We start from the raw sequence: 10,428 nt of genomic DNA on the forward strand, positions 1-10,428 counted from the left end.
AGTTTAGGACTCTCTGTCTCAATTATATTTTGTTTGAGCGATTTTTACAACCTCCTTGGAATTTGTCTTTCAGTTACTTTACCTTTGGGAATTGTGCACACAACTCTTGAAGTGCCAGATTTGAATGAAAACTTGTTAGAGTCAATAAAAGATTCCTCAACTGAATTCAAGTGGAGTATTGCAGTTTTCTTTTAAACTTTACTTTTTGCAAAGTGTATGGCATAAAGTTGGTTATGTCATTTATTAAAACTTGATTTCTTTATGTGTTTGATTTTGTGCTTTTATGACCTGCAGACAAATTACAGAATTTCATGTTCAGTTGATGTGTTGCATTTATCGGTTTGGTTAGTTTAGCAACCTGTTGAAGGTGTTTCAAACCTGTGTGACTTCACAGTGTTTTATTAATGAACTGGAAGTGTAATCAGTTAAAACTGCTCCCAATTGTTCCAGTTATTTGGTACCAAATTACGTGTTTCTCAGCATTCTTAGGTGACTCAGACTGTCATTGTTTCTTCATTCTTGTAGATTTTTTTCTTTGAACAATTCACCATTCATATTGGTAATTCATCAGTGAATCATTTTCTGAAAAACTTCATCTTCCTTCAGTGATAAAAAGAGAAAAGATAAAATCAGTTCTTGACTTTGCACATATTAAAACTTTTTTACCAAACCACAGAGAATGACTCCAAACTTCCTAGGATACTTGAACTCTCCTCCGCTTCTGACCCAAAGCTCATCGATTACAACATCAACAAATTCCAAATCAGCAGGAACTAAATATGACAGCAGATGTTAATCACACAGAGAGAGTACAGCTGAGAGAAGGGGTGGGAAAATGACATTAAAATTAAACTACTCCACCTCATTTACATCTACAGTGTGTGGTTTGATAACACATGGGGGTTACAAAAGATGAAAAATATACTCGACAGAACATAAAAGTGATAAAAAAGTAACAGGAAGCATTTAACTTGGAGGCATAAATACTGTTTTACAGTGTGTGAGCAAATTATTTACCATGACCATGTTCAAAACACATGTGCACACATGAACGCATGAACAGATGAGAAGGAGGAGAAATGAAAATGTGAGGTTTGTAGCTCTGTCCTTTAAACAGATGGTGTCCAGTCTGAGACAGATGAGGAGTTAAAGCCAGAAGAAACCGTTAGAGGGGGAGGAGGAGGAGAGATGAGGGCAAAGAACCTGAAAGTCTCCACATCACAGTGTTTGGTCATGAGTGATTCTAATGAGGTTGTTTTGAAGTTTTGTCCATTAGGAGTCTTGTTTTGGTGGTATGTCTTTTACCCCATGGACAACAGATGGAAATTAGCCTTGAGCTAAATCTGGCATATTTACATCATTGTATGCTCATTAATATGCACTGTCCCATTCAAATAAAATAGTAAATGAAATGGAATGAAATGAAATGTTTTATAAGACTGACATCAAATGGACAGGTGTCTAAGCTTCTCCAGAATCCGCAGAGTTGACTTAAAGATCTGAAACATGTGAATAAATCTGGCATTATCTATTCATTAGGAATCCTGTGACGCTCAGCTGCAGTTGAAACTGGAGCTTCCAGATACAAGATATCTCTCTCAAAACAAATGAAAAGCAGAAATAAAAAGAGGGGGAAAAGCGGGCACAGAAATATTACTTGTGTTTATATTTTCTGACTTGTGCATCACAGGCTGCTGGAATCTCTTTGCGACAACACAAGGTGAAAGGATAATGAGCTCAAATTAACTAGCGTTTGGTATTTTTATGCTTTAATTTATCATAAAAAGATCACATTGATCAGCTGTCACAGTTCCGCTCCTCTGTCCTGTCTGTCTGTCTGTCTGGTTGTCTCCCATCCGCTCCTCTGCCCTGTCTTTCCCCTGCAGCTCGGTGCCTGAGTGGAGTCTAGCTTCTCAAGCTGACTCCACTCAGGCAATCAACTATCTCCATGGCTCCCGGACAGCTGACGATCATTCACTAACGACTCACCTCTGCAATAAGTTCCGGCTCAGCCTTCCACTCCCTGCCAGAGTGTTAACCAAGAACCACGCAGTTCAGTTTGCTCTCCAGCCTTTTTGCATTATCTGTTTGAGTTTCTACCCTGTTTTTCTCACGTTTGTTTTCTCCTGCCTCCACTCAGTCAGCTGTCCGGGATCCCCCGCCATCCTCCTTCCGCTCCGGCTCTCCCCCAGACCAGCCTTCACCGGTTTCCCCATCCTGGACCCCCACTCCTGCCTGGACCCCCACTCCTGCCTGGACTCCCATTCCTGCCTGGACCCCCCACTCCTGCCTGGACCCCCACTCCTGCCTGGACCCCCACTCCTGCACCCTGGTTTTCCCCCACCTAGCCACCATTACTCACCCCCGCACAATAAAACACTTTCTCCTCAACCAGCCTTGGTAGTGTGGCTCTCTGCTCGGGTCCACCAGCTCAGATCGTGACATCAGCACTGGTTTCTTACCAGATTGATGTTTGCTAAACTTGTTTTAGCACCAGGAAATCCGTAATATAGCCTTTTTAAACTGCCTGTTGAGTGCAGCTTCTACATGAAAGTTACTGAGGACTAAGTGACAATAAAATGTATTTTCATTTAGTTTGAAGCTTTAATGATGGAAGAAGGGTAAAGTTAGATTTCAGTCATTTCAGTAGAGGGTTCAAATTGGCCCCTATTGTAGGGATATTGAAGGCAAGTAAATTAATGGCCTGAACCACACGAAAAGTTAAACAGCCAGATTTAAAGAGAATTGATCAACAGACCATCACTGACAGTCTAAGAAAAATACAGCAAACATGCAATACTGGTCCCCGCAGTGTGATTTTTTTTTATGTTTTAAGGGCATTTGATGTGATGAAATAGCATCAGTAGCTGAGAAATTATATATTACAAATGATTGCTTCCTTCATTAGTGTTTAGTTTTAGCACTCAACATTAACCAGACATCCAAATCAATGAAACATCAACTTTAGATTGAACCACACAGAAGAAATGCTGCATAAAAGACGCATCAACGCCCTCAAATCCATCAAGTCCTCACTGATAAAGGTCAACAAATATCAATGTCCACTCAAATAACAATTCTGAGACTTTGTTTTCATCACATGACGTATGTTTCTCCCTGTGATTAGCATCATTTCCCAATCGACAGGACATAAACGATGACACGGCTGCTTGGAGGGAATGATAATGAAGTTAGCCATATGCCAAGGCCTTCTCAATAACTGCACATGATCCCAACTGAGCGTTTGTGGTGCCATTTCTGACAGCGTCTGAGGAAACATTTTCCACCAGCAGCACTGGGGTGGAGGCCCTCTGGTGATTTACTCAGTGATTATGTTAGTAATGATTAGCGCTGACATTTTGCTCAGGGAGATGAGCGGAACAAAATGCCAGAGCCACCAAACACATCTGACCACAGACAACAGAAACACAACCTAAACCACAATATTAGGCTTTGTGTTGTTTTATGGCGTACATAGCTTGAATACCAATAGATAGAATTTGGAATTTTACATGTATTTAAGCTGTTGTGGCTTCTAAAATCCATAAAATGCAAATATATGAGTAAAGATCCCATTATAAAAGTGATAATAAGCTGCATCTATTTTGTTTAAGTTTCAACACAGATGAGAGGAGGTGCTTTTTGTTTTACCTCAGACACATTTTTACAAGATTTTCTTTCTATTTAGACACAGGTGCTCACTTGACCTTACCAGGGTGCAGGAAAATATGGCGTCACTGGCAGAAGTTTTACGTCAAGTCGACGACATAATCCGTTTACGGCCACTAACCTTTACAGGGAAACGTCTGCACAAACAAATCTGACTGGGAAAAAAAGGCACAACTTCACCTGCTGATAACAAAAAAAAAAAAAGAAAGAAAGGAGGGAGAGGTTTGGACAGCAGACATCCTCTCCTCATCCCGCTGTGCTTGTCGTCACTTCGCTCCAGTTTGTTATGGAGAGATAAGGGTGTCTCATTTTACGCACAGCGAAGAGAGGCTGGATGGAAGAAACAGGCAAGCCAACAATGCGAGGACGTTGCAGGAGGAAGTGGCGCTAATCTGAAAGTAAGATGAAAGGAAAAGAGCATCAGAAGTCAAATCCAGGGTCCTGTTTTCCGCTGATTTACTCCACTCAGCTACATTCAGACACCATGAAGGCTGATGCAGAGCAAACTTTAACTGCACTGACTGTTAATCTTTCATATTCTTGAATGGGACGAATCTTTGAATGTGCAAGGTAAGTTCACTTTTAAAGCTTTATTTATACTGCATCCACAGTGATTCCAGAATATTTAAGACCGAAAAACTGCGCATATTTAAACCTGAACCTGAATCGCTCGCCTGCTGAATAAGTCAAATATATTCATTTAACTGAGACCTGACGATTCTGTGGTGTTTTTAGACAACAAGGCACACTTTTATTGTTTGTTTATTTGTTTTTGTTGTTGATTTGGTGTTTATTTTTGTTGTCTTTATACGATTTCAGCACCTCGGACAGAGTCAGTCTGTACTAGAGGTAACACAGCAGATGCGCCACTGAGGGGCAGCACGAGTCCTCCGTGTTTCTGGAAGCCTTTAAATTAGCCAATAAATAATCCAACCTGCTTACAAAACGAACGGCAGATATGTATTAGACTACACTTATCATGGCTACAATTTAAACTAATCTATGCGTATTTTTTTTTTTTAGATTTACGTCTGAAAAGTTGCGCATGAGCTGTGATCCTCGTTTTTGAATCAGGATTCTCCTCAAACATCTGGTTTTGTGTCTCACTTTTACTGAACTTTACTTTAGGACATTTGGACTATGATGCTCAGTCCTGACCAGCAGGAACCCGACCTCCCCTGGGGACAAACGGACAGAGAAACCCTTCTGAACACTCTCAGTGCGCAGCGTGGCGCCATTCCGGCCACGTCCATGGATGGAGACGGCAAAGCGCGCTCCGGGGAGGAGAGGAGACGCAGGAGGCGCGCCACGGCTAAATATCGGTCTGCGCATGCCTGCAGGGAGCGGATCCGCGTCGTGGCCTTCAACGTGGCTTTTGCAGAACTAAGGAAGCTGCTGCCTACCCTCCCACCAGACAAAAAGCTGTCCAAGATTGAAATCCTGCGACTCGCGATCTGTTACATCTCCTACCTCAACCACGTGCTGGATGTTTAGGACGGACTGCTGCACAGCTGAAGATGAGCTGAAGGTGGGATGACAACCAGGACAGGGTTTCTAAAGATGTCTACACGGATATCATAACCTGTGCATCCCATGACTAATCTATCACGTTGTTTTTTCCTTATGGGAATCAGTTTATTGAAACTAAACGTCAGCAAAAGGATGAAATAATTGAAATATTATAAAAATTTCTGTATGTGACATCTGTGAGCCAAACTACTAAAACATCACAATGTTTGATCTTGAATTTGCTGCCTTGTGTTTACTGGTTGCACCAATTTGTAAATGTATTTATTTTAAATTGCAAAAAGTATTCTGGTATTTTGTGTGTTCCAAGTTACATTTGAAATCCATATGTTGGAAAAGCTTAAAAACGAAATATTTTCCTCATACATTTCTTTGAATCAATGGTTTTTTTTTTTTTTTTTGTTGCAGAATGTGACTTTAATATCCTTTAAAAAAAAGTGGGTCTGGAAGCAGTTTGCAAATATTCGAGACACACACATATATGAGACATTGCTGCGAGACATTTTAAAAAAACAACCAAAGCAAACTTCCATCCATCCAATTCTCTAAACACCGCTTTATCCTCACTAGGGTCGCGGGGGGTGCTGGAGCCTATCCCAGCTGTCTCGGGCGAAGGCAGGGGACACCCTGGACAGGTCGCCAGTCTGTCGCAGGGCTACATATACAGACAAACAATTACACTCACATTCACACCTACGGGCAATTTAGAGTACTCAATTAACCTCAGCATATTTTTGGACTGTGGGAGGAAGCCGGAGTGCCCGGAGAAAACCCACGCATGCACAGGGAGAACATGCAAACTCCAAGCAGAAAGATCCCAGGCCCACCCCAGGATTCGAACCAGGGATCTTCTTGCTGCAAGGCAAAAGTGCTAACCACTACATCACTGTCCAGCCCCCAAAAGAAACTTGACAGGCTAAAAAACTAATGTTACTTAGCAACAACCATTTAGGTGGAAGCGACAGTGAGAATCAGACACTTTTTAGAATGTTGTCCAACATTGTGCATGTTTGTCTTACTGTCAGCATCCAGCTGTATTAGTCTCAATTTTCATAACAATAGTTTAGGTTTGTAAAAGTTAAAAAACGGCGAGTAAAGGGCTTCCCCACCATATGTTTTTGCGCAGTGTTTTGGGATTAAGGTCAGCATGATTTGAGTGGGATTTCCATAAATAATTTTGGTAAGTTCAGCACATAAACATACAAACAATACTCCAGGCAAAACAGTCCAACTACCAGGATGTGAAAGATTTTTGCTGGAGGTTTATTTTAACATGTGGTGCCTGTAAGGCTTGATCTAAAGTGAAGTCTTTTTGTAAAGCACATTTAAAACATCAGTCAAAGTACTTTCCAATAGAGAGATAAGAATGATATGACACATTTAGCTCAGAAGTTTGGATCTTAAAGTTGAGGTCCTCTAAAATTATTTGTTGTGAGGAGGGGTGGTTTGTACATGTGGAAAACAAGCATTATGCTGGCCAAAAAAAAAAACGTTTTTGCTTGAAAATCAGAAGCTATTCAGTTGCAGTTTTTAAAGAAGCAGCAAATCTTCAAGAGGATGTTAAACAAAAAAAAAAGCAAGAGAAAATAAAACCTACTCGAAAACGTCAACAGGTTGCATTCAACAGTTAATTAAGAGTCCTGCTTTGTGCTGTCTGATAAACTATTCCCTCCTTTCCTTGCCAGTATAAAATGGCCAATCAGGACATATAGTCCAATCATATGTGAGACCCCACCTACCCAGAGAACCTTTCAAAGAGCTGCTTTGCAGTCACACCCCCTCTTCTACCTTCACAACAAGATGGCCTCCAAAAGGAAAAACCTCAGGTGAGGACTTCTGTAAACTGAATGTCTTTTTAACAGGCTCCCCACTTCAATCAGACAAGCAATCTAAACTTTAAAATATACATGTTTCTCTGTTAAAAACTGAGCTAAATGAAGTAAACAGAAAAACAAAATGGTGTGTCATTTATGTCCACTTCTCTTCACAAAAAATCTGCATGTGGTCATGTAAAGAGCTTGTGCTTTTTAACATTATTATTCAGGCAGCTTTACCTGACTAATTTACATTCTAAGGCTAAGAACCTACAATATTCCATACTCTAGGAAGTTACCATGACTCATTAATGAACAAGCTTTCTGGCCACAGTGGAGAGAAAGAAGTCCTAGAGCAGCGATCTGCCTCAACCAGTTGAGATGAGAGGAAAGGGGAGAGAGAAAAGGGTAGCAGAAACAGACATGCAAGAGTCCATAAACAGTCCAGTGATTGGTGGACAAGTAGCCACAGATCAGAGCCAGAAACGCCTGCAGAAAGTACAAGACAGAAGATGTAAATGTCATGGGCTTGGGTTTGGGTTTGGGTTTGTTCTTGTGATTTATTGCTGTCTTTTTCTTTTCTGCGTTTGCCAGGTCTGTGTTTCATATTTCTATCCAGTTACTTCCTGTTTTATTTTCAAATTGCTGTATTGTCACTTCTTTTCTTTTCCCTCCTATTTGACTGCCCTGATGAGGTTTACCTGTGTCTGAATGTTTCCATAGCCTTGTTGTCTCTATCTCTGTCTCTGTCAGTTTGTCGTGGTTGCCTCCCTGATGTCTGACCTCCTGTTTGTACTTTTAGTTTTTTGAGCTTTTTGGTGTTTGTTTCTCGGCTCAGGTGATTCCATGCTTGTGTTGTCTTTTTGGATTTTTGGTTAATTTTTGCCAGCTCCCCATGCTTTTGATTTACCTGGACTGTGGTTTGTTTCTGTATCAGCTTTTTCATTAAATCATTTTTGTTTCTTAAACACCTGCCATTAGTGTTATTTAGGTCCATAACTCACCAATCCATGACAATAAACTTAATAAAATGCAATATTGCATCTATGCAATCTATGGAGGAGGTGACGAGAATTTCAGAAAATCTAAGAATATACACAGGTGAATGCCAGCATATGAACTTGATAGCTGAGGTGTAACACCTAATGGCAGGATTAATAAAGAGGTAGACCAATTAAAGCAAGAGCTAAAGAGAAAATTGACCAAAATCAGGTGATCGATTGCAGCCGAATATTTAGAGTAACCAAAGGCAAAAGGAAAATAGATGAAATTTTAATTTGTAGAATGTTGGTTTTCACATTCTGCACAATACCAAAAATATCCTACAGCATGAGATCAGACGGTTAATGTGGGCTCTCTTGTCCATTTGCTTTTCCTCTCCATTAGTCAGAGGCCGTCTGTGGTTCTCCCGTCGTCCCTTTATGTGAATCTCTGCCGAGTAATGTGGCCCAAGGGGCTCGAGGTATTGTTCATGACCACTCCAGCAGCAAGACTGACAGCGCTTTGTCTGCACACTGCACATTACGCACACAGCATGCCGGAAACAAAAGGCGTGTCTGAGAATATGGAGGGGCAGCGGATAGAACAATATCAGATTTTAGGACAAATAGGACAGTTAAAAGTTAGAAAGCTCAAACATGGATGGTGATTAAAATTCTGTTTAGTTATAGTCAGCCTTAGTTAAAGAGTTAAACTAGAACAGAAGCAGAGATGTTTTATTTTTGTATAGAACCACACACCAAGCTTGGGTATATAATATTTAATAAGTAAATAGGTTTGATGGCATTTGGGACATCTCTTATGTCTCATTGTCTTTGGAGGGAACAACACTGCCCTCTGATGGATTCACTCTCTGTCGGTGTAAAATCAAAAGGTGAGAATTTTCTTGTACATGCTGACGGTTGTTTAAAGAAAAGCCCACATGTCCTAATCCAATTTGAAACAATGATTAAGAAACTATATATGACTAATAGCTGCATAGTTGTATTTCTGGTCTTCTTGACTCACAGTCTCCCTGATTTTATTTCTTTTTTTTTTTTTTCATTTTTTGTCTCAATTGATAATAAAAGGAAAATGATGCCGCAAAACTTTTTAAATAATCAGGATAATTGAACAATATATACACTCACATGCACAAATAAGCTGCAGCCCGTGCCACTGTCATATTATGAAGGGAGACGGTAAATTCAGCATCTCTTATATTATGCAGTTATGAGTTATGAAAGGAAAGCCAAGAGCAAATGTGTATGATCTGTTGTAAACTATACTGCAGCTGGACATACAGCATAAGCTAGCATTTCTAAGATAAGTTGTGATGCATCCGAGTTCTTTTTAATAAAAGTTGAAAAGTAGCTTGTGCAGTGTTAAAGAGCACTAAATCCGCTTTCTTCACAGTGTGATAAATATGACATTCATATGAGAATTCTACGTGTTCTTTTTATTGCTTACGTGGTCCTGGTGAGGGTAAGAATGTTTAAGCAATGGCTTTCTTGTCATATATTTTTTATGTGTGGGGGTTTGTTGTTGTCAAGATTGTAATCAAGATGATAACATGCATGTTTTTTGTATAATTTTAGCCAGTAAAAATGTTGCTTTAAAATAATCTCAAAGGCATTAAATTCAACAGCAGGAAGAGTTTTCTCAGCTGCCATTAACTGTTGTGAACAGTTGTTCACATTTAATTTTAAGCCTTGTTGCACTGTGAAACCAAAAAATGTTTTAAAAAGTCAAACCAGAAATGATTAAAAGCTGTAGAGCAACTACTAGCTGGACTTAGAGATGGAGCTGCATTGTCAGCTGCTATTTCAAGGTTAGGAACTAAACACTGGTCTATTGCATATTACTGATATTATTACTATTTTTTGCTCTTGATGGAGGCAGTAAAGAAAGAAGCAAATCTTTCGTCATCTTTTCTCTCTTTTGCAGTCTTTTATAAGTCCTTCTTGCCTTTTTTTCCTGGGTGTCAAAGTGACCTCTTTCATAGCAGTGAAAAATGTGTGTTTCCTCTTATATCTTCTCTCTCTGTCATCTGGCCAGATGTGGAATGCCAGGTAGTGATTTATTCAACAGAGACTCATACAACCAGCCTCCAACCCAGTTTCTGTCTCCAGAGATCAAATGTGAGTTTGCTGGGACCCTAAAAGTGTGTGTTTATTTCATTCTTTCACAGTAGTTGTGGCGTCAGAACGCCCAGCTGTCACACACTCTCCATCTCTGGAATGACACTAAACAGGTGAGTAATTACAGTAATCACATGCAGGTGTTGGACCTCAGTTAACTCCACCTTTCCTCCCACTCTCTTGTATAATTAAGCTGGTTTGCTGCATGGCACATGTACAAAAATGAATCCATGGATAATATAAACAGAAATAAAAAGGTAGGAAAGTCTCATCTCATTACCAGGTGTTTCCACAGAACC

At 40.1% G+C, this 10,428-nt stretch overlaps 1 protein-coding gene across 1 annotated transcript; it reads left to right on the forward strand.

Moving 5' to 3' along the window:
* Positions 1 to 3,725: 3,725 nt before the first annotated feature.
* Positions 3,726 to 5,561, forward strand: LOC110956435 (helix-loop-helix protein 2-like). Its single transcript, XM_051959053.1, has 2 exons — positions 3,726 to 4,239; positions 4,798 to 5,561. Exons 1-2 carry the CDS (start codon positions 4,231 to 4,233, stop codon positions 5,161 to 5,163), a joined length of 375 nt encoding a protein of 124 aa, XP_051815013.1. The 5' UTR covers positions 3,726 to 4,230; the 3' UTR covers positions 5,164 to 5,561.
* Positions 5,562 to 10,428: the final 4,867 nt, after the last annotated feature.

This window comes from Acanthochromis polyacanthus, chromosome 14 (genome assembly GCF_021347895.1).
Source record: "Acanthochromis polyacanthus isolate Apoly-LR-REF ecotype Palm Island chromosome 14, KAUST_Apoly_ChrSc, whole genome shotgun sequence".
NCBI lineage: Eukaryota > Metazoa > Chordata > Actinopteri > Pomacentridae > Acanthochromis > Acanthochromis polyacanthus.